Source organism: Phyllopteryx taeniolatus, chromosome 3 (genome assembly GCF_024500385.1).
Source record: "Phyllopteryx taeniolatus isolate TA_2022b chromosome 3, UOR_Ptae_1.2, whole genome shotgun sequence".
NCBI classification, from domain to species: Eukaryota; Metazoa; Chordata; class Actinopteri; order Syngnathiformes; family Syngnathidae; genus Phyllopteryx; species Phyllopteryx taeniolatus.
Genome location: NC_084504.1, coordinates 25175326 through 25200110, shown reverse-complemented (window position 1 = coordinate 25200110; position 24785 = coordinate 25175326). Strand labels below are relative to the sequence as shown.

The 24785-nt window shown below is 39.3% G+C and overlaps 1 protein-coding gene and 1 long non-coding RNA gene across 14 annotated transcripts in view; one reads left to right on the top strand and one right to left on the bottom strand.

The window, feature by feature from the left end:
* Nucleotides 1-1639: 1639 nt before the first annotated feature.
* The window catches only part of pde4d (phosphodiesterase 4D, cAMP-specific), a 217063-nt gene continuing 193917 nt past the window's right edge, over nt 1640-24785 (bottom strand). For 11 of the 12 annotated variants that reach the window (XM_061767848.1, XM_061767849.1, XM_061767850.1 and 8 more), the window contains 10 exons: nt 23782-23894; nt 13571-13664; nt 12407-12582; nt 11519-11617; nt 11270-11434; nt 10993-11092; nt 8488-8642; nt 7857-7979; nt 7578-7760; nt 1640-6845 (listed from right to left, as the gene is read on the bottom strand). In XM_061767848.1, coding sequence (XP_061623832.1) covers nt 6309-6845; nt 7578-7760; nt 7857-7979; nt 8488-8642; nt 10993-11092; nt 11270-11434; nt 11519-11617; nt 12407-12582; nt 13571-13664; nt 23782-23894 — 1745 coding nt within the window. In that variant the 3' untranslated portion in view covers nt 1640-6308. The remainder of the gene's footprint in view (nt 6846-7577; nt 7761-7856; nt 7980-8487; nt 8643-10992; nt 11093-11269; nt 11435-11518; nt 11618-12406; nt 12583-13570; nt 13665-23781; nt 23895-24785) is intronic. The other variant, XM_061767857.1, reaches the window with a different exon arrangement.
* Nucleotides 11872-24083, top strand: LOC133475265 (uncharacterized). 2 transcript variants are annotated; one of them, XR_009787772.1, is made up of 5 exons: nt 11872-11955; nt 13575-13631; nt 17132-17160; nt 22345-22489; nt 23824-24083. It is a non-coding gene; the product is annotated as an uncharacterized LOC133475265 (long non-coding RNA). The 2 variants fall into 2 exon arrangements; XR_009787773.1 differs by lacking the exon at nt 11872-11955 and adding an exon at nt 11983-12058 and having other exon boundaries at nt 22329-22489.

The following is a 24785-nucleotide window of genomic DNA, read 5'->3' as shown; positions in this document are numbered from 1 at the left end:
CATTTGCTTTGTGGTGTCAGAACACCTTTGACTGGGCCTCCAATTTCAGTGCCAAATCTCCAGCGCCACCTAGTGATGAGCTGCAACACAGCTCCTCCTTCAGTGTGCTTGTAATTTGCATTTTGGAACCTGCTGAACGTGTAAATTTGCTCAGTAACAAATTATTGATAATGGTAATACACATAATATTGTGAAAACAGTGAAACATTACTGCATGCATAGCTACTTGCAGATATATATTTTTTGCTGAAACACACAATTTATGAACAGTTAATATATTTTTGACTTAGAATCTTTACACTGCATCAATTCATAAAATTTGTTTTAAAAATCAATACAGAAATATTTTTTTCTAAATATATATATATATATATTATTGATCGTTTGTTTTTAACATGACTATTTTATAAATTGTGTAAATTTATTTGTAAAAGGTTTTGTTTTTTATGCTCATAGTATAATTTATTTAAAAATGGATAGTGTCATTAATTTAAAATGTTTATTTGAAAATTTGATGTGGAATTTCCTTTTTTTTAAATGTCATTTGTGAAAAATGATTATTTTAATTTGATAGTGTATTATTTTAAAATAGTGTAACTTATTTAAAAATGTATAATTTTATTGAAAAAAAGTATAATGTGTAATTGTTTTTAAATGAGCACCAAGAAGACAGTTAAACTTGACTATATAGAGGATTGGGTTGCACGATATTGGCAAAAAATTACATGGTATTTTTATTTATTTTTAAAATCTGCAATATATATTATGATGTGAAATAATAGAGGATCAGTGTTGGGAAAGTTCATTTTCTATGCAAACTAGTTCAAAGTTCAGTTCATCGTTCCAAAAATGAACTACTTCAGTTCATCGTTCATAATTCAACATTTTGAACTAAGTTCACCGGTCAAACGTTTTGCTTGAATTGTGTGTTTTTTTTTTTTTTAATTTGGAATTAAAAGATAAACAGGACTTTTGTCCTTGTGCAAACAAAAACACACAACACAGTACGACAGGAACGACGGTGAAAGGACATTAATAACTTTGCATTCCTCGCAGCTCTGGCTGACGACAGTATATTACCAAAATAATTTATCTACTCTCATATTACAAAACAAAATGAATGACTTAATACCACAGTGTGATCCTACAGTGTTTTAACTAAAGCATTCTGATACAAATATTTTTCCTAGTAATCCATTTTTACAATGATGTCCTGTATTACAAAAGAACACATTCAATCGCATTTACGCAGTGTCCCTGAACGCGCCTCGCGCACTCACGCAGCTAACACGTGCTTGCCTAGTTTCATTCTGAGGAGCGAAATAGGAAATGCAGCAGGTAAACATTCTTTCTATGAGCATGTCCGAACAGGTCCCTCTGCTGGTCACTTTGAATATTACACTTGATTGTTTATTAGAGTACACCAACATCGCAGTGACCATTGCGTACATCGCAATGAAGTTAAATATATATATATATATATATATATATATATATATATATATATATATATATATATATATACATACACATAGTACAGCCCTATTAGAGAAAGTAAAAGTTGTAACAGCGTTTCCATAGGTGAACTTGTGGAAAACCATCTGCGTAATTTATTCAAGAAACTAATAGAAGGCCCAGATTAGGCAGAATCAACCCATGCTTTTATTTAATCCATTGCATATAAAAACACTTTTTTCATTCTTTTTTTTCTCCATTTTTTTTATCCATAAAGTTGTATGCTCTACAGTGCTATCCAATAGACTGCAATCAACAAGAATTCCAATAAAATAACATTTGGAATTGTCCTGTGAAACGTCCAGACAAGTTGGCATTCTAAAGACATAACCCCAAAAAAATAATAGTCGCGTCCTGAAGACCTTTTTGTTTCCTTTCTTTTTTAAGTTACAGTTTGTGTGTTTTTCTTTCCTTTCTGTCATACCATTAAAAAAATAGAACACAAAAAAGAAGAACAGACTGTTTCCATTGGGCCAGGGCTGTTTAGCGTCTACAGTATATGTGTCAAAAGAAGCGTCTCTGTTGGCCGGAACGTCGGGTTCTATTGCCGGGGAGGGGCGTCCATTAGCGACGCACACACACAGTCAGCATGTCAGCCAAATTTAATGCAGCAGCGGCTGAACGTGCACGTGTGAGTGGGTTTGTGTGTGTGTGTCGCTAAGCCTTGTGTGCTTTCCTTGGGGAAAAGTTTGGCTTCAACAGCGAAACAAAAAGGCAATTTATCGAGAGGTGAGGACATCGCTACGGTGGCCCAGAAGTATCACAAACAAAAATGCTCAACAAATGTACATGTTGTGAAAGATATGTTGCTTAATAAATTTACTTTTGGGCCAATTGTCATTACTTTGTTCTAACAAACGTACTGCACGGATGCACCAAAGTCAGATCGATGCTCGATTACATCGATGTTACCGCTGTTAAGGACGATACTACTTTTATGTTTTGATTTCAAAAGCGCCAATTGTCGTTTCGTTGTTTCTATAACAGCTGCAATGCATTGCTGCGGTTTTTACTCCAATTCATGAATGCAAACATTTTACTACACGATTAGCGTTACATTTTGCTTTTACGAATACCGTCGAGGACAGCACTGATTGTCGTTAGTTTTAATAAATATTGTAAATATGTATTGTGAACAATTTGACCAAATCACTTTTGTTTTTTAACATCAAGTCAAATTCTTTTGACGAAGAGTCCGTAAGAAAACAGCTCTGTCATTACTATAATTTTAAAAACATTGTAATGTTTTTCTCCATTGTTGTTTTACTACGTCCGATTTTTACGATTCGGTTGTCCCACTACTTGTCGCTCTGTCGAGCAAAGAGAGGTTTGTTGTTACTTTATTCTAATTAATATTATGACTATCAAATGTTTCTCAAATGTATTTGGTACTCCGCTACTCGTCATTCCATTTCGTTTTGACGAAGCGCCACAACACAGTCTTGATTACTAAGTTTGAATAAATACAGTATTTTTAAATATTTGGCTTCCCCGCATTATCTCGCACGGCTATTGCTATCGCAGGACAGTATCGATACACCAAAATCCAACAACAATACTATCGCTGTCCAACATTGTAGTAAATACCGATTTTTTTTTTTTTGTTGAATTCTTCTTTTTTTTTTAATTATCTATCCCCCAAAATAATTTGACTAAACTTTTTTTTCTTTTAAATGTATGCTTAAGTTTTCCTTTCTTCAGTGAAGAAGTTATCACAATGTACTGAAGTTGCTTTTTCCTCCCCCTCATGTAATCACTGAACGGTGATTTTGTCGGTAGTATTATCCCAAAATAGTACCGTGCGTAACGCTACAATGCCAACCTCAACAAACATGAACATTTGTTTTCAGTTTTGCAACTTCGTCCTTCTAGGCCCCCGTACATCGCTAATGCAGCAGCAGAAGAAGAAAGAAAAAGGGCGACAGAGAGTGTTGAATTTAAGGCACAGCCCATGGGCCAAGGAACAGTTGCTTTTTAGAAAATAATTTGGCTTATACCGCCCTCGGTTAGCTCCCCCTCCCCAAGCAACCATTTTTAAAAACCTTATTATTTTTTTTTTTTCACTCAAACACATTCTCTCAACAAGAGGTACGTGATTCCAGCCACACCATCACCAAAAGGGATGATTAAGAGTCGACCATTTACAACAAACGGCGTTATGATAGTAATAACATTAATAATAATGATAACTATATAGCATATATACAACAATAAATATCATGTTTGTAAACAGCGATTCAAACTCAAAAAGATCGTATTACAGGTAAGGGCATTGGGTGAGCGTGAGAATAGAGGGAAAAATACATTTGGCACAAAAATGAGAGATTAAAAAAGAGAGACACCACAAAATGAAAAGAAAATCCGTGTGTACTCTTCAAGTGTGTGTTTTTTTTCCTTTTTTTGGTAACTGTTGTTCATACGTTATGTACACCAAAGAAGAAAAACAAAAATTAATATTTGGATGTTTGAACTGGCAAGCCTGTCTATGCTGCAATGACTTCTTTACTGTGCCACCTTCAAATGATTCAAATAAATGGAGGGAAAATACAAAATATAGTAGAAAATGTGTAATTGGGAGGAAAAAAGGGTTAAAAAACTAAAACTTGTAATGAGTGCGCGAGACATGTTGGCATGTTAGAGTAAAAGAGAATAAAATAAATTAAAAACAGAACTGAAAGTAAAAATAAGAACAAAACAATGAAAGCAAAATAAATAAAAACAATAAAAAACAAAAAAGAAAGAACATAAAATAAAAACAGAAGAAATTGATTAAAAAAACATTTTTAAAAATGAATTGAATGAAAGTTAAAACTCAAACTATAATAAAAATAAGATTAAAAAAAAGAAATGGAACAAAATTGAATCAACAAATCAAATGAAAATAGAAAAAAATACAATTAAAATAAAAAGAAATGAACAATAAATATTTCATAAAAAAACATGACAATTAAAATAAGATAAAATGGAATAGAAAAGAAATAAAAGAAAAAAAGAACATTGAATGAAAAAATGAAAAAGAAATAAATATAATAAAAAATAAAACTAGGCGACATGTGAAGGTGTCAGTTAACCAGTCAGAGCTGATTGTCTGGTCCAGAAACAAAGACAGCCACTGGCTTGAATGCGGTGGAAAAACAACAGCAAAACAAACAGGAAGTGATACTGAAACAAACAAATAAAAAATAAATAATATTAAAAAAATAATCACCCCGTTACCCATTAAACAGTTGCTAGTTGTATTCTTTAAAAAATGGAAAAAAAGGTGCTTTTTTTGTTGTATGGACTACAAAGCATTGCATTGTCTCAGGATGTGTTCAAAAAGAACTGTAGGCAACGATAATATTTAAAGGCTTCACCCCACTTCAACTTTTTTCTTTTTTTTTTTTTCTTCAAGTTCACTTCCTCCATGGTCAAAACAAAAAGTAATAATTAGTCCTAGCAAGTTAGCCGAGTGGGAGTATATTAAGGAGTATAAATGCTATCGGAGCAAGTGCAAACGCCTCAGAAGAGTCCCACAATCACACACACCCCAAAAAAAGAACCAAAAAAAGAAAGAAAAAGACCATAACATCCGCACTCGCTCAGTAAAAGAATATGTAGAAAATGTCAGAAGACGACAAGACAAAAAGACAGCATCGCTCCGCTTTCCAAGGAAGACTTCCACATCCTTAATGTGTTTCTAAAGGCTGTCTTTTTCACACACACACATATACACATACACACACCCTCTCAGACATAAGAGAAGAAGAACAAGGGGGGATGGAGGACAAAACACGACACCTCAATGTGAACAGGAATACAAAGTTATCCTGAGTGCAAAAACAAATAAAAAATAAAAATAAAAAGTGACCGAGTACCGGTAGTTGGGCATGTTTGAAGCAGACGTGCGGTTGGGACGCTTGCGCAGAGCTCACAAGTGGATGGAGGTGTGCTTGGTGTGGCCCGAAGCCTGTCCTACACTGTCGGCCTTTTGCAGCCAGTCCAAGGCCATTTGAAAGCGGGCCGGACTTGCCTGAGATTCCTCTTGAAAAGGTGGCGGTTATCGTGACGGGGAACACTCGCATACGCTGCAAAAACGCAAAATCTTACCTAGTGCATTTGTCTTATATCTAATAAACACATCCTACTGTCCTTATTTTAAGAATCTTATCATATCATATATATATATTTTTACTTCTTTTGAGAAGATCATTTTTTTCCAGTGCAATCGAATGACAGTGTACTGTGGTCTTTTTTTTTTTTTTTTTTTTGGTGACTGTGCATTAGATTCAGTTGTTCTGTTTATGTCATCATACACATTGCGTGTGTTTTTCATCCCGTTTTATTTGTACTCATTTGGTTCATTTCTACCGTGGAAGGCGGCGGTGATCGTGAGTAACTGGCAAGAGGAGAGATGACAATCATAATAATCATAATCAAATATTGTGTAAGTGTGCCTGCATGTGACGTAGACTTGTTTTCATACCGTGCACATCAACAACCAATCGGGTCAAATCTCTTGGGGGAAGCGTACCGAACTTGAGCACACATCAGAACCGAACGCTCTGGAGTCAAGTGGACTCGAGCGCGGTTCCAATGGCCTAGCAGGAGTACGCGGGAAATTTTGCATCATCATCTTTTGCTTGTGCGGTACAGTCTAGAACAGGCTTACGAGGGCTGTCTGAGCAGGGTGGACGGGGAACATAAAAATAAGACAAAACACATAACCCCCCCCCCCCCCCCCCCAAAAAAAATAATAAAAATTCTATAAATAATCATTACTAAGAAGAACAGTTCACCGCCCCCTAACTCTGTTATGTGTCGGGAGTTTTCACTTCCTCCTCTTCCTCCTCCTCATCTTCATCCTCCTCCTCCGCAGCCACCTCTTCTTCTTCTTCTTCTTCCTGCGCGACACACGTCTGTGAGCAGGAAGTGTCCCCCTCCTCCGCAACCTCCTCTTCCTCTGCCACCTTCTCGTCCAATGGAATTTCAGTGCATTCCGAGTCCTGCGTGCAGAGGGTTTTGGAGTCCGTACAGCTTTTTTCCTCCTCCTCCTCGTCCTCTTCCTCCTCTTCATCTTCATCTTCCTCCTCCGGCTGGCTGCCGCTGTCTTTCTCCGTGTCCGACTCGCCGTCCTCCTCCAGCGTCAGCTCGAACTGGAACTTGTCCCCGGCCGGGTGCCGCCCGCCGTCCTCGGCCTCGTCCAGGGCGGGCGAGGGGCTTTGGGGGATGGTGCTTTGGTACCACTCCCGGTTGTCCTCCAGCATGTCCAAAATGTCCTGAGCGTCTGGATGCACCAGGTCGGCCCACGTCTCCCACAGGGGGTGCACGATGTAGTCGATGAAGCCGACCTGTGCAAAGGGGAGGGAGTCCATTAATGTAGCAGAGCTGACCCGGCTGGTCCAACTAATAAACCACTAAAGCAGCGCCTCTCAAACTTTTAACACCAAGTACCAACTCCCCAAAAATACTGAGCTCTCAATCAAGACAAACATTACAATACTACAATACAGTAGCATAGTAGGCCAGCATGTTCACCCAAAAAATTGAATAAGGTTGTATTCTTAAAAACCTTTTTTTTTTTTTTTAACTGTAACATTAGGCATAAGTACAGTACATATAATACAATGCATAATATAAGGCAACTAGGCGTCAGTAATTTTTGTCATTATCAAAGAGCAGGAAAAAAAACTATTTGCATGCGAGTATTGTTATATTCACAGTTAAATAGTTTTTTTTTTTAAAGGTTTACAAACATTATTGATGCTAGTTTCGTTAGCCCGTCTATGGCATTCCAATTTTTGTTAGCATTAAGCTAGCGGACTTTCGTGACACAAAGTTACGTGGTTTTGGTTAAATAAACAATGCGCAATTTTTTTTTTCTGTTTTTGATTTTACAGTCAACTTCAACTGGGAGTGGCAATAAACAGCTTGAAGCAAGCACACTCTGCATTTTTTTTGAAGAACTGTTCGCTATTTGCCAAACTACACAAGGCATGCTCAGGTAGGGCCGAATAGACGTCGTACACGATTAGAACAAAACTGCGCTGTATTGAGTGCCTCAACAAAATGGAGTGTGTCACCTGGCTTTTTTCGACGGAGGCGTTGTGTTTGTCGCACATGGGGCTGATCTCCATGCCTCGCTCCCTCTCGCGGTCGCCCTGGCTGAAGAACTCCTCCATGATCCGGTCGGTCCACTGCCTGTACAGCTGCAGTGGCTTGGTGGGGTTGCTCAGGTCAGCGCAGTGCACCATGTTTTGCAGGACCTACACAAAACAAGTCCATAATAATACAAAAAAAAAAATAAATAGTTTTCAATGGGGCTTTTCGATGGAACATGTTTAGTACGAGCGATACGGGACCTGTATCCTGTCCGAGTAGTTGTCCAGCAGCAACACTCCCGAGCTGGTCACCTTTTTGGTTTCCACCATGGTTTTCAGGTCAGCAAGTAAATTCATGTGCTTGGACATGTCAGTAGCCAACACCTAAGACACGAAACAGCGCGTTATGACTCATCGGGAGAATATGCACACACAAAATCAACCAAAAAAAAAAAAAACTGGGAAACACACAACTGTAAAGTAGCCTCAACGCTAGTGCTAACGTAACATGAGAGGGATCCTGGCTGGTCCACCAAAATTATAAACCGCTAAAAACAAGTGGGTGATGATGGATGAAGAGTTAAACTAAATTGACGCAACATCACTACAAGTGCTAACATAGGACGAGGCGTCCTGGCTGGTCCACTAATACTACTCTGTAATATTAGCACTATCCATGTGCTTTGCTTATTTTATTGGGAAGAAATGTTTGTATAAGCACTTGGCACAACAATAAGTGTTGATGCAACACGAGAGGTGACCTGGCTGGTCCGCTAACAGTACAAACTACTAAAGTAGGTGATGGATGAACGGACCAAAGACAGACAGCTAGCTAGAGAGATAAGATACTATTTTCAATGGGAAACCAGGAATACGTTTTTTTTGCACTCACAATGTCGATGACCATCTTGCGCAGTGATTGTCGTTGTTTTTTGGTGAGGTTCTGGAAGATGTCGCAGTTCTCCTCCTGCAGAAGCTTGAAGCCCACGGCCAGGTGGTGGTTCTCCAGCACCGACGCGTCGTTGTACATCAGCGCCAGCTCAGAGTCTGCCGGGAAGGAATCCACACAGCCAGCGTTTATTATGACGAGATTTAAAGGCCATTAAGCTACAGTCAAGCTAATTTTTTTAAGCGATATTTTTTACTGATTACACACCTTGCGCCCAAGTCTGACAGTGTCCTGGCTGGTCCACTGATATTAACAAACATTAAAAACCATTCAAGTAAAGATGTACATATACTAGTTACGTATTCATACTTAAAACAACAACAAGGAATAAATGTGTGCCGTGTGCTCACGTCGGTATGGAGATTTGTTTGCACAAAAAGCACGCAACGTTGTGCAGTAACTTGAGCACTAACATGGTAGGTGTCCTGGCTGGTCCGCTAAAATCAACTGTTGTCAACCACTGAAGTACAGTGCACCCGGAAAGTATTCATGGTGCCTCACTTCATCCCTATTTTCTTACATTACAGCTTTATTCCACAATGGAATGTTTCATGACAATGTGCTAAAAAATGCGGTGAATTTATTTTATTTGTTTTTGCAAATTCAGAAAAAATTAAAAATACAAGGAAATCACATGTACTGTGTATTTATACAAGTGCCACGAAGCTCAAAACTGACCTTACGTGTTTCTTCTGATTTTTTTCACATTGTCATTATGGGGTGTTGTGTGTCGACTTTTAAAGATAAAAAAAAAAAAAAAAAAAAACACACATTTTGAAATAAGGATGCAACATAACAAAATGTGCTGTGGAGATTTTCCGCATACACTGTAAGTAACGACGTTTGAATGGCCATAGGGTTGCTCGAAGTCATTTGTAATGGCCATGGCATTTCATTCAATTCAGCTCCTAAAGCAAGTTGTCCTTTAAGTGACTCTGCTTCGTTTCCCAGAAGAGCTGCGAGCGCCTAATGATGTTGCGTTGGTGCTTAAAAGCGTTATCGACGTTCCACTTTGAACTCCGTCCACCGACTTGCGAGCACGAGGCCGCGTGTCATCACACGTGAAGATGTGCTCGGACACGTGGACATCACGTGTAAACAAAGCGCCTCCTTGATGTCTTCGATCAAACTGTCACAATCCTTATGTATCTGTATATATTCCGTGTCTTATATGTATAAAGTATGTATGCATCATGTATCACAGTCCTTTGTCGCTATGTATTTACTTAAGTCACTAACAGTGAGCTAAAGAAAAACAAAAGACTAAAAGACAGACTTTCTGTCTTCAGTTTTACTTGGATTATTCATTGTCATTTTATAAGAAGGCATAGATAAAATTATCCGTCAAATATGTTACCAGCCACCAGGTAGTGCTGTTTTTAATTTTCATATTTGATATTAAACTGAAAAATCTAAATAAAATACATCCATCCATCCATTTTCTGAGCCGCTTCTCCTCACTAGGGTCGCGGGCGTGCTGGAGCCTATCCCAGCAATCATTGGGCAGGTGGCGGGGTACACCCTGAACTGGTTGCAAGCCAATCGCAGGGCAACAACCATTTGCACTCACATTCACACCTACGGGCAATTTAAAGTTGTCAATTAACCTACCATGCATGTTTTTGGGATGTGGGAGGAAACCGGAGTGCCCGGAGAAAACCCACGCAGGCACAGGGAGAACATGCAAACTCCTCACAGGCGGGGCCGGGGACTGAACCCCGGTCCTCAGAACGGTGAGGCAGAAAATGTAAAAAAATAACATCTATATGTAACTGCAGTATATACATAATTTTAAAACATTTACAGGTTTTTTTTTTCCCATGCATGTATTTTATTTATTGTCTCATGTTAAGAAATATCTAAATTACTGCATCGTTATTAACACATTCACTGCCATTGACGGCTTTCGAAGTCAAATATCCATGTTAACTGGGAAGGCTCGCAGTGAATGATTTAAATAAATCCAATACGAGCCACGAGAGTGTGGAAACATTGTGAATGTATCATTTTGACATTTTTTTTTTGTACATTGTTCCCTCACTATATTGTGCTATATCGCTGTTTCGGATTCAGGAAATTGCAGATTTTTCATTCATATTCAATTCATGCATAATTAGCAATGAGATTTTGAGTGTATGCTGCAATATTTTGTGATAAAACAGTCAAACAAAAGTACAGTACTACTGTGCATTACTGTATGTTTAGCAGTTTAAACTCCCCCCTCAAGAAAATAAACAGGGACACATTCAACATTGTACAGCGTAACCGGAACCCTAATCATTGCATATGAAAATGGTTAGTCACTCAAATGTGTATTTCGGTCACTGTGTTGGCATGCGTGTATATGTTTGTTTGTGTGTGTGTGTGCTCGCACACTTCCACTTCTGAGTAGAGTGCGTGTGAACAAACGTGATGTAGCCGCGAATATGGCGCCGCTTTTAGACTCACTGGTGTTGATGAGGAACTGGTTAGACACTCCTGGGTGGTCCACATCGTGAATGGCGCTGGCAAAGATGGCGGCCAGGATCTCCAGGTCCGTGAACACTGCCTGCCAGCCAGGGAGGGACGAAGAAGTGGGGGGGGGAGAATCAGAAATCCACAAGTTAAAAATATAACAAAGTCATGAAGAAAAGGGTCTTCATGTTTTGAGGAAAAAGTCAAAATGTTACAAAACTAAAGGCGTAATGTTACATGGAAAAAAGTTACAATGAGTGTGTGTCCTGACCTCGAGCGCAGGGGTGGATAGCAGCACGTGGGTGGACTGGGTGACGTCAGCAGCGTGGATGTTGTTATGGTAGGCCACTTCGCCGTGATAGTGGTCCTCTAAGGTCATCAAGTAGGTGATAAAGGTGTCCAGTGGTATTTTAAACGTTTTTAACAAGTCTCGCTCCTGCGACAAACAGCGGAGAAGCCTTTAAAATCCAAACGTTTTTTTGTTTTTTTTGTTTTTTTAAATCTCATTTGGTGGCGATACCTGGAATATGGTGTACATCATGACTGTCAGTGGCCGATTCCCAGAGAATTCCGAAATCTTAAAAACGTTAAGGCCCCATTTGTTTACATGTTCCAGCTCCTGGTGGAGAATCAAGAGACATACATACAGGATTTTAGTTCAAATTAAAGTACTACAGTGGCGCCATCTTGTGGCATCTTGGTGTTGTTAGATCAGTGGCATCCAGTTTCGGGTGGGCATTGAACGCCCGCACTACCCGCTACCGCCACCCTCACCATCACCGAATGTATTTCAATTGTGTAAAATTGCGTCAGCAACACACCTTTGCATCCCATCGTGTTAGGTTTAGGTTATGTTTTTTTTCCACCCCGTCTGCATTTGAGATGTCCTATTTTGTTGGCAGTCCTTGAATGCCCCTCGTGCGAGACAGATTAGTCGGTGGAGAAGAGAAAGTGAAGGTTTGTTTTTGCTTCTTTCCCGATTCAGCTACGTCTAGTCTACTTTGCCGTTACAATTGACGTGTATCTCGTAACATTTATAATTGTATGTAAATGGCAAAAGGTGAGTTTAATAACTTACAAAAGTGCCCATGCCCATATCAGATGTGATGCTGATTGTGCTAGCTAATACTATTGATGAGCCTCATGTGAAGGTGGTTTGTTTGTGTTATAATTCAACTATTGAATACAGTCGCTGATGTAACTTGGGTGCATGATTGTGTGTTCTTTAACTTGAGCAAACACTCTGAACATTTGAATTCCCAGCGCCTTTTTATGATCAGATCTGTTTGAGGGCTTTGCCGCCATCTTGTGGAATTTCACAATTTACAGCAGGGGCCGGTCCCAATCCTTCGTGAATAATGGGAGTTCACTGTATTGTTAAAAAAATAAAGAAAGCGAGCGAGTGAACCTTGCCCAGCTCGTCCTCGGTCTCCGTCTTGACGCCAAAGCGAGGGATGTTCGAGTTGGTGAGGCTGGACGAGTGCTGCAGCTTCTTCACGCCGCTGATCTGAGACATGGGCTTGTTCTTCTTCTCCTTGTCCTTCTGAGACTGAGGCGACGGCATCTCCACTTCGTGCTGCTTGTCTGCAACGGGCAGAACACAAACACGTCAAAATGGCTCAAAAAAGACAAAAAAGACTAAGATAAACAAGGCCACATTATTATGAGCTTTCAGACCTCATTTAAAGAGAAAAAAGTTGCCATTCTTAGATTAAAAAAAGGGCAGTTATGGAATTTAAACTTAACTTTCAGATAAGCTAATGTTTGATGAAAAAGTAAAAAAAATGACTTTTTATTAATATACGAACTTTATTTTAAGTCAAAGAATATGACAATAAAAACATAATTTTACAGAATAAAAATTTTGTTCTGTGAGAAAAGTGTCACAATTCTATGAAAGATTTTCCCATGTTCTAAGAATGTAACTAGACAGTCACAATTTCAGAAAAACTACAATTGAAATTTAGGAGAATATACTTAAAAATAAAGATGGAATAGAACAAAAGAAAGAAGAATGATAGTATTTTTCAGAGAAACATTTCACAATATTATGAGAATAAATATGCAATTTTACGAAAAGGGCCAATGTTAGCAGAAAAAATATATAATTAATGTAAAAACAAACAAACAAAAAACAGGCAATATTCCAAGAATGTAGATGCAATTTAACAAGAAAAAATATCAAAATATAACCAGAATTAGGTGGCACTTTATGAACAAATTGTTACGAGACAAAAACTTAAAATAATATGAAAATATTGTATGACAAAAAAAACCTGATAAAAAGTAACAATGTTACAAAACTAAAGAGGTAAGACAAAAGGCACAATATTAAAAAAAAGTTGAGAAAAAGAGCAACCCAAAAAAACAAAACAAACAACACCCCATTTTACAAAAAAATACTGTCCATTTGCAATTATATGGAAGAAAGTGTGTTTACCAATCCCAATATGTCACTTGTCTGGAAGAAGACCGAATACTTGGCTGGGTTGATGAAAAAAAACTATACAAAAGTTGACATTTCAAATGGTGACATTGCAATGTTGACATATATTGATCAAATATTGCTCACCTAGGAAAGTGCTGGAGATGAACTCAGACACCTGATTCCCAGAGCGACTCATCTCCGACAGGTGAGTCAGTTCCCTGTTCAACATCCTCTTGAACTGCAAACGACACACACATCTTATGTCAGGATCACACTGAGATGCGACATTTACAGTTGAACGCATCTTCCATATCTCTGTTTTGTTCATTTTGTGTCTTGCAAAAACACTCACGACTGTAACGATTTGATTGAACGTTCACTGTTGTTTTATATTCTACATTTGTTCAACTGTTGAGTAAAAATTGTTTTCATATTTTTCCATGTTTATCGTTACTCCACGTTTATAAAATGTTGAATTACTCCCCAATTTTTATTAGTTTTCAGTACAGATGCTTTAAAACTGTCACTTTTAAAACAATATAAGAAAAATTGCGACAATATCAGTGGGCCAACAATCCAACGCTCGGTGAATTCTGCTTCTCAAAGTTAGCAAGACCCGACGTCGAAGGGTCAAAACGTGACGTCGCTGTGAACGCTTGGCCGTCACAAGAGGCTGTAATACTACTACCAACCAATCAGAGCAAAGCTTCCATATTCGCGATCCAATTAGAGCAAAGCTTATTCTCTTATCGGATATTAATAAGTAAGTCCAGCCGTCTTTGTTTTGGACCAACTAGATTAGCTTGAGGAAAGGCATCTTGGGCTATAGAAAAAGGATGGATATGCAAAGTTTGGCTTTCGTTACCATGACAACCAGGGCAAAGATAAGGCATGGGATGAAGCTTTGTCACTGTATTTAGCGAATACCGACCCTCTAGCCGCTATATTTAAAAATACAAAATAAAAAAAAAAACCTTAATCGGAAAGAAATTAGAAGATGACAAAATATTTTCGTGGTTGATAAATTTCACCCTTGGGGGATGGACAGGCACTCTGGGGATTTTCCATAAAATTTCCCCTTTAAAAAGCTCTCAAAATTGAATGTTACCTAAAGGCCTTTTTTTTTTTTTATTGGATCCCTTGCGGGTGGACGTAATTTCCTGTCCTGCATTTCCTGTGTCAGTGAGTTTGTGCCCTCTGCCTTATGTCACCCGGGTCTAATTGGAGTGGCAGGAGCTTTTTGATTTGATGGATGGAGAATGCTTGATAACAGAGGATTTTCCAAAATGCTTCCAAAGTACGAGTACTAGTAAATGAAGAAGCCATATTGTGGGAACAAAAAACAAAAACAAAAAAACAAAAAAAAAAAACTTCTTTCAGGCTAGATGCATTATGTATGCATATTGACGGAGGCACATGAATTGGTATTGATAACTTGCAATAGAGCATTACGGCGTTACTGAATAACACCCACTGCTGTATTTGTTTTCTAAATGGACACAAAGGTTCATGTGAAGAGCACTTTTGTCATTTAAAAAAAAAATAATAATAATACAGAAAAACCGATGAATACACGACTCAAATAAAAAAAAAAAAAAAAAAAAAAAAAAAAAAATATATATATATATATATATATATATATATATATATAAATATATTTATATAGATATGAATGAAAGCAACTGTTTTGTATATTTGTATAGTTACATATTGAAATGTTCTTGAAATAAGAATACAATAATCTAATCTATATAAAGAAAATATATAATACATAGCAAAACTAAAAATGTATAAATAATTAAATTAAAATACATGGAAAAAATGTATAATTTTAATGTATAAGGAAATAATAAAGAAAAACATTTCCTTCGTCCGCTCCAATTAATCATCCATCCATCCATCCATTTTCTGAGCCGCTTCTCCTCACTAGGGTCGCGGGCGTGCTGGAGCCTATCCCAGCTGTCATCGGGCAGGAGGCGGGGTACACCCTGAACCGGTTGCCAGCCAATCGCAGGGCACATACAAACTAACAACCATTCGCACGCACAGTCACACCTACGGGCAATTTAGAGTCTTCAATTAATGCATGTTTTTGGGATGTGGGAGGAAACCGGAGTGCCCGGAGAAAACCCACGCAGGCACGGGGAGAACATGCAAACTCCACACAGGCGGGGCCAGGGATTGAACCCGGGTCCTCAGAACTGTGAGGCTGACGCTCTAACCAGTCGGCCACCGTGCCGCCCCAATTAATCAGGAATTAACAAATACATCTTCAATCAAATATTTTTTTTTACAATGAAAAGTAAAATAAAGTAAATTATTATTATAATTTTTTATGGCATTATCAAGCACAAAGGAACGACATTTTCTTTAAGCCCACAGCCAATGGAAAACACGTATATCCAAATGTTTTTGGTTCTTCTATTTTATCCCAAATAATAATACAGCTCAGTGAAGAAAAGATTATAATTAAATATCCTAAAAGTAAAGTCTTTTATACTGATGTAGCATTGTTCTAAATGTAATGATAGGAATTCAATATGTGGAAAACATTACAAACGTAAAATAAATACAAGAACAAAATGGTTCAAACATATCAATCAGTGCCCAATAAACGGTGAGAAATCTAGAAATATTGTATTTAGTAATATTTCAACTGACATTACATCTTACCTTAATGTATCCCCAGGACACAGAGAACAAATAATTTGCCTCAGGCATTTTGGAAAAATAAACAAGAGTGAAATCCCCAAAAGAGAAAAAAGTGTAATGTGTTGAGTTCCGAAGGTTAAAGCTAAAGTTCAGAGAGCGTCCTTATGGCGCTTCACATCCTGCAAACATCCTACGAGAGACGTCAGGTGGAACGCGAGCCGCCTGAAGATCGGACGGGAGCATATCGAGACGTTTGCGCATCCTCATAAGGGATGCGAGGAGGAGACGGGATGCGGATATTAACGGAAAAAAAAAGGGGACGGGTGGCCGCAGGGAGGAGATCGGGAAGCTGCGGAATATTTGTGTCACGGGCTGGCTGTCCTCCTTCCTTCCTGCCTGTCTGCTCGGCTCGGCTGGGTGCGAGTGACACAAGCCTCCCCCGCGACGCGCACAGGCTGCGCCTCACACGACGACAGCCAATCGGCGCGCGGGGCGCGAGCAGACGGCGGGCTCACCCTACCTTCTGATTGGCTCAGATGGAAGCGGACTTAATGTCACCCACTGTGGGATTGGCTCAAAATTGTGGAAAATATACAGTCCGGCGCCTCCATGCTGGGGCATATGTGAGCATATTCATACGTGCGTGGTCACATGATTTGGTGTTTTCAGTGCAGTGACTAAAGTGATCCAATATTAAAGGAAGCTGAGCTCACACATGTAACACTGAGTCACCTGGATGATGTCAGTGCGCCGGAATAAAGACAAACTCAACAATTAACGGTGTGAAATCAGAGGTGGCAAAAGTACTGGCACTTGTACTTATTAGGTAGACGAAGAAATATTAGCCTGCATGGTAAAAGGAGAAGTACTGATTCAAATCCTTACGCAAAAGTAAAAAGTACAGACTCTTAAATGTACTTGAGTGCAAAAGTAAAAGTACAAAACATTGCTTGTTTTCAATTCGCTACCAACTTGTGAATTCACCTATTTACATTTTTTTCCTCTGTTATTTGCGGAAAAACTCACCTTTTCTCAATTTTTGCGATCTTTCAGAAAACCCTAAGACTACATTCACACTACAGGTGAGTTCCAATTTGCCCATATGTGACATGTATCTAATTTTTTTATGTCAGCGTGAATGGTACAATTCCGATTTTTTCAAATCCGACCAACGCCTCTATCGTACGTGGATATGTATCGGATATGTATCTGATGCCAATGCAGTCTGGATGCTCAGGTCACGCTTGTCCGATCTATTTGTCATCAAAAGGCAAAAACTGGCACAATTGTTTGACAAAACAGACATGCACAAAAAGCAATGGCGGACAAAGGAGCACAAAACAGTCAGTGGTGAAAACAAGACGCGTTGTAGCTGATAAATATAAGTGGGGACTGGTCAGTTCAAGCACAAATTGCCTTCCTTCAAATTGCCACAAATGTGTCAGGACGAGTCGCCGATTTGGCTCACTTGCGAGTCTGCTTGAAAAACCCGAATCATAGTTTTCACATTTAAATGAAAACTAATCAAAGTATGTATTTCATTTTGAAAAGAGCTGCAGTGCTGTATACCCACGTAACTTTCTTTGTTTACTTCCGCCGCCATATTGACTTACTGTGCATGCGCAGTTCTACAGTAGCCACTCGCTGATCCTATGGATCATAGAGCCCCTGAGACGATAATCGTCACTTCATAATCACAGGTATGCAAGATTCATTCAACACGAGGTGGCAGATGATTGACGAGAGCTACGGCTAACTCACAGCTAAGCTAACTGTCTGGCTTAGTAAAGCAGATGATGCTAGCCAGCGTGGATTTACGCATTTTACGGAACCAAGACCGGCTTTAAACAGACAGCGGGGGATCCTGGTTAAAGTAAGCCATTTTAAAGGAAGAAAAGAAAGTAAAATAAAACTAAAAAAATGGGCACTGGCTTTTTTTTTTTTTTCTCCGTAATTGTGGTAGAAGCTAATAGTAGTAGCAATGATACCAATAACTAGTAGTAGCCTTCACCTCATCACAAAAGCGCTATGGTAACGAAACCTGTACTTCCCATTGGTTCAGCAGTTTACAAGGCAGGTTGAGCGGTGACTTGTTTTTCACAAGATAGGACCGACCCTCAAAACCCACTGAGTTAAGTAATGCTAAAAAAAAAAGAGGGTGAAAGGTGTGCTGTATTTCTTGATCGTTGAGGTATTTTGACAAAAACATGTCATAGATGTATTTTATTCAAGACACCTGAGAACTGTTTTACATTTTGATAAAAAAAAGAAACAAATACAAAACAAGCAATGTCTCCTTTAAAATTCAATGATTAAATGTTTGAATGTAAAGATGATGAATGGGAATATTGTATTTCTGCCTGTCACAACTTGCTCTGGGAACATGTTGAATTGCCAAGAAAATGCTTAATTTTGCCATTAAAAAAAAATACTATTTTGGGAAGTAAAACAGAACATAATTCGAGTGTATGTGTGTGCATGGTGACTTTCTGGAGGTAAAATGTATTGGAGCGAACACCTCTCTCCTGACTTCACACCATAAACGGTGAGAGTCATTTCCAGCTACAGAGAAGCAGATGAGGCCACTGGCTAACTGCCGACACACGTGAATACACTCCCACACCTCTCTCTGTTATGTAATGCACGGTCGTACGTATGGATAGCCGGGGATGGAGGTGTGAAAAAAAGTATCGTGTGCAAATTGCAAAGTGTCACACCCGTCTGAGCCAGGCCCCCCTAAAGCAATTTGTTCACAATGACCAGAAATATCAACTCCTTTCTGAACTACACCTGCACATAGGAAGCTAATGGGATTGGCGCTGAAATAAAGTGTAGTACTTTGGTTTTTACCATATGAAAAAATAAATGCTATACTTGACTCCATGGGATAGAAGTCCAATAATTAATTGGTTAGTGAATTAAGCAAGAAGTAATACAACTTCACAATTGGAATGAATTATTGTTATTATAAACTGTTTGAAATACACATGCCGATTTGTGTTTATTTTAGAAAATAATTAGTTAACTAATTATAATTACATCAAACACAAACAGTGCAATTTAAAACTACACAATACATAATATAATAATAATAATACATACATACATATACTGAACATTCCTTTACTTATTTTGATAAATATCTAAGTAATTCTAATTGCATCAATTATAAATATAATTTAAAATCTGAATGAATTATTTTGATAAATTGTTTTAAATATGTTTTACTTATTTTTGAAAAATAATGAAATTAATAAAGAATTGAATGTAAAAATGACAATGAATTATTGTTATAATACTAAAATACAGGCATGAATTGAACATGTATTATTTATTTTGATAAATAATTAATTATAATTACAATTAAATTAAAACTTAAATTATAAAAATTAAAACAAAAACATGACAATGTTTGTATAATAATAATAACAACAAATGTTTTACAGTCCATGTATCTAACTACGTTTTTAACCTTATCTACAAACAAACAGTGCCATCTGTCCATTTAAAAAATGTAATTTGTCCTTTGAGCACGACTTAAAATAACATTTGAACTATTCTAATAAAGGTTTTCTTCCTCACCACAACAACACCACCTGCTGGATCTGAAGGGTACTCGCACTAAGGAACAGTTATAAAAGCTCCCTCCCCCAAATAAAAAAACAAACAAACAATCATTTAACCCACAAATGCTTACAAAATATAAATGACAAAAACAACACTAACTGTTTTTCAACCAATGCTACATGCAGCAAATTCAAAAAAAAAAAAAAAAAAGAGCCCCATTTCCATGGCCCATTGCTTAAACAATCCCAGCCAGCGTCCTTGTTCTACTGTACATTATTTGTGGGTGGGAATACTAATAAGACTGACCCACATTAAATCATTAAAATCAAGTTGTTCTTCTGTGAAACGCGTCCTCAGCCACTTGCTGAAAAACTCACCTATCCGTGTTTTTGTGCTCTTTCTGCAACAGCACAAGATGGCGCCAAAGCCCTGACTAATAGGAAAGTTGGTATCAAGGAAGTACACTTGTACCTTGACTTAAGAGCGCCCAGACTCACTGAGTTTTTATTAGGTACGAGCTGCTACCTGGTCAATTGTTTACTTTTTGTTGTGAGCCAAAATTTTAGTTATGAATGAGCTTCCGATAGGCCGCTGTTCGAGTCAAGTAAAAAAACAAATGAAGCAACTAAGGTATTGCAGTGCCCTCGCATGCGGGCAAGGAGAACCACAGTCACCAATCTCAGCCAATTTATTGAACGGGTCAAACAGTTAAACACACAAATGCAAAATGAGAACACTCGCGAGGAGCTGCTGTAGGCCACAACTCACACCCAACTGCTCACACACAGACTAACCGACACCATCTCCTGACGTCACTCACTATCTTGTGTCCCTTAAAGGCAAACATCCAACACACAAATACTAAAGTATGTACAGTAATTACGATTTATGAAACTAGTTTATTTCTTTACGTTCTCATTTGTTATGTTTTATCATGTTTTTAAGCAAGAGACTGCTATTTTTGGGGTAAAAACATGCAATGAAAAAATTGTGGTGGTTTTTTACGTTGCATTTCTTTCAAAATCAAATCATCTCCAGGCCATTTATTTTTAATGGGACCCGACCTCGGATAAGCGGCAGTAAATGGACGGACGGGTGGATGGTAATGTAAGATGAATTTAGCATGATATAAAAGTGGGCGTCACGGTGGCCGACTGGTTAGCACAACAGCCTCATAGTTCAGAGGTCATGGGTTCGTATCAGGGGTCCATCCTTCCTGTGTGGAGTTTGTGATTATAATATGCAATTATTAAAAAAAAGAGGCAAGGGGGCTCAATTTCTGGAGTTTTTTTTTTCTTTTTCCACAATTTGTGACAGGACTCTTATTTGCATCATCATCATCAGAGCGAGGTCTAACTGAAACCTGTTGTGTCCGCACTAAAGCGGGAATTTTCACAGGAAGGACATGGAATGGTTAGGAGTTAGCGATCTCGCATTTGATCAATCAGGAACGGGCGCGTTTTTTAAGTGAATGCATCAGCGACGACGGGATAGCGGGACTGCTTGTCGGGCTGTTGCCATGGCAACCAGATATAGTAAAGTAATGGTGGTGGTGGGGGGGGGGGGGGGGGGCGGCGACAACCACAACACATATTCCAGCATTTGTATGCGCTAGTGTGTGATGCCGGTTGATATCAGCGCTTTTTTGTGTGTGCCTTTGTCTTCCCATTTCCATAACCCACCTACTGCCCCCCTTTTTGTGTGACATCACAAGGTGTGACATCACCGCAGATGATCAGCATTCAGAGCGTGCCGCAAACAGACACACACACACACGCACGCACGCACACACACACACACACACACACACACACACACACTGACTGAGCGTGCTCCTTGGCAGCACGATGATGCTATCGCTGGCACGGTAGATGCGACGTGCTGACAATGCTAATAGACGAGCGGGTGTCATTAGTGACGTATGAGGAGAGACGACACGCAGTCAGCATAACTGTCGGTCGATGTACAGTACACGCGCTTCAAAGTGAGCATAAGGCTCTCAAAGCTTATGCTTATTGTGCCAATGCTAAAGAGCAGTCACACGTTACTGTGCACAAAAATTATTTTTATCATTGTGCCACTTTTCTCAATTGATTCAAACCATTCCAAATTCAAAATACATTGGAACCACAATTGAACCCAGAAACAACGGACAGAAAATGGAACTCAAAACGTCCTTTTTTTTAAAAGGACAAAGTCCGTTAGTTCCAGAATTGGCCGCTGTTATTTACTGGCGCAATCAACAGACAGCAACTGGTACCCGTATTTCTGGGTTGTGCCGCTGTTGTCATAGATATGAAGACGAGATCCATTAACCGACATGCCTACGTTCATACGTATGGCTGCTGTTTACTCGTCGTGTCTCTGAAAGAAAAATTCATCAAAACACATATTACAAGTAATAAAATACTGCGACTACTACTGTGCATTACTGTATGTTGAAGAGTTTAAGAGGTGTTTAATAGTATAGGAAGGGGTTATAAGAGTATGGTAGAGGTTTATAGGAGTGTAGGAAAGATTAAGAAGAGTCTGGGGAGGTTCATGCAGCTTTAAAGTATCTATAAATAATATGTAGTTGCTACTCCACGGATTTCACCTATTGCGGGGTTGGTCCGGAACCTTATCCTCACGATAAATGAGGAATTAATGTACAGTTATTATTATTATTATTTTTTTTGTCAAGCCTCTCTCTGTGGCAGCCAATCATAACGGAGGTGGGAAAAGGAAGCACGCTCATGAAAGCGTCGCCTACTCGCCAGGAGCACGCCTTAATCACCCCTCCCAAGCAACAGCGATCGCAGCACTTTCATGGCCGTAATTAGACCATCACAGCAAAGTTTCAAGGTAAGTTTAGGTCAAGTTGAATACTTTTTCAACATTTTTACATTTAAAAAAATAATTTACTGAACAGAAAAAAACAGCTTCAACGTAACGGACAAACAGCTTCAACGGACAACCCCTCCAACCTATTAGTCCGTTAAATCGAGGGTCCACTGTATAGTGAACCCCCATTTATCGCGGGGATACATTCAAAACCAACGAGTCATTAATGAAATCTGCAATAACCAGAGAGAGAAGATTTAACTTTTTTAATTCAAACGTTTGTTGAAATGTACCACAAGATGGCGCCAAAACCCCAAAAGGTAATGGTGTCATGTTGAAGTATTACTGTAAATTTTGACTGGGGGAAAAAAAAACGGAAAAAAAACCCAAAACTGCCAGCTTTGTGTGTTGGGGAAGAGCTAAGGTTAGCCTGGGTTGTGAGTGGAAGTTACGGCGAGTCTTCGAAACATTTGCATTTACATGTGCACTTCCGTTGTCTTTTTTTTCCATTTAGATTTTTTTTTTAAATCAAATAATCTGTAAGATATTAATTTTTAAAGGCAATGTTATGAATCAATAAAATTTACAAACTTTAGAGGTATTTTAACTCATCCTTCCACATTTCTCAACCGATTCAAACAATTCCAACTTCAAACCGTTCAGTTCTTCTTCAGTTAACTCAGGACATATATGGAGCTACTTATCATATTTCCCAAATTCCCAATTTTTTTTCTTGACCTATTTAACCCATTACTACTTCAAGTCTCAGATACACAAACTTCAAATTCAAACCCAGAATGTCAGAACTGTGAAGCAGATGAGTTAACCATGACCCCACTGTGATGTAATGCAGTTGTTCTCGGCTCAAACTGTCAACAACGTCAAACTTTTTAAAACGTGTTTTAATTTACAATTATAGATTACATTACATACACTATATTTTTATCTACCATTTTATTTCAACTAAGTATCATAAATATTTGTTGAGAAATAATGACAACACACAATAAACCCATGTATTTATAATTTTGTATATAACCCCCCCCCCCGATAAACACCATACCTCCAAAACAGATTTGATTTGACTTGATTTTTTTTTTTTTTTTAAATCATGCAAACACTATTTTTGTATGGTTTGTAATTTTTTTCATCGAGAAAGCCCTATCAGATTCTAACTTTTAACTTTGGGGAATAAATAAAAAGGTCACGCACCATAGATGCCCGGCCGGCGCACTCTGCGGTTTAGTAAACAAACCCCCGAGGCCACTATATGAAGAACTACAGAACACAAAGATATTTTTGGTTATTCTTACCTTATTGGAGGCCATTTCGCTGACTGAGTGTCTGGTCTGCAGGGTCTCCAGCTGGTCCAGGCACCAGTCAAGCTCCTCCAGAGTCTCAGTGGCCAGTTTCTGGTAGGCCTCCTCTGCGGGAACGAGACAGGACGGTAAGGGGTCAGTGAGGGCCCGCTTCAGGGGGCTAGTGGACGGCCCAGGCCCGGGGTCTCCCACCCCACACACGGCTAAGCTGGGATACCCCGAGTAGACACATGGGTGACTCTTCATACTGGATGGTCCAGCTGTTAGGGGTGTGTGTGTGTGTGCGTGCGTGGGGGGTGGGGGGTGGGGGGGGGGGGGGGGGGGTCTAGGGAGTAGTGCTTTGGGGTCCCTGTGTCCAAGAACCAAATCCTGGATTACTCCTCTTCTAGGAAAGTCCGTCAGATTCCCTGTCAGCCAGGACAATTAAGGGTGTCCAGATGTTAATGGCTGCTAACAACGATTAGCCATAGAAGTCAGAGAGCGGAGGGCACACGGGCACGCTCACGCCACTTCCTGCCTCAGCCGCTCCACAATGTCATTCATATGGGAGGTGTAATTCCAGTCATGTAGCAGGATGAGGAGCAGTCTGCTGAGCGAGCCCGGAAGGAGAGAGGATGGAGACACACCGGAGCCGACCGGGGGGCTCACGACCGCCTCGGATCCACGTCGAGGCATCCTGACATGATTACCAAACGCACGCACACGCACGCGCAAACACGCTCACACGCACTACACGTAACACTCGCACATGATGCTACAGCCTCCTGGTGTGCAAATAAAAACATCCATGGTATCCGTGAAGGTAGATTCCTGTGATTCCCGACAGATGCTGTGTGTGTAAAGGGATGGAGGGGGGTCAGGGTGGGGTGGTGGGGGCAAGGGGGGTGGGCTGCTGTTGCTTCGGCGTCCCTGGTAGTCAAAACGTGCTGTACCTAAAAGCCTGTGAGGACTGCACTGTATATGGGGAAGGGAGGGCGACAACATACGGACTGGATCGT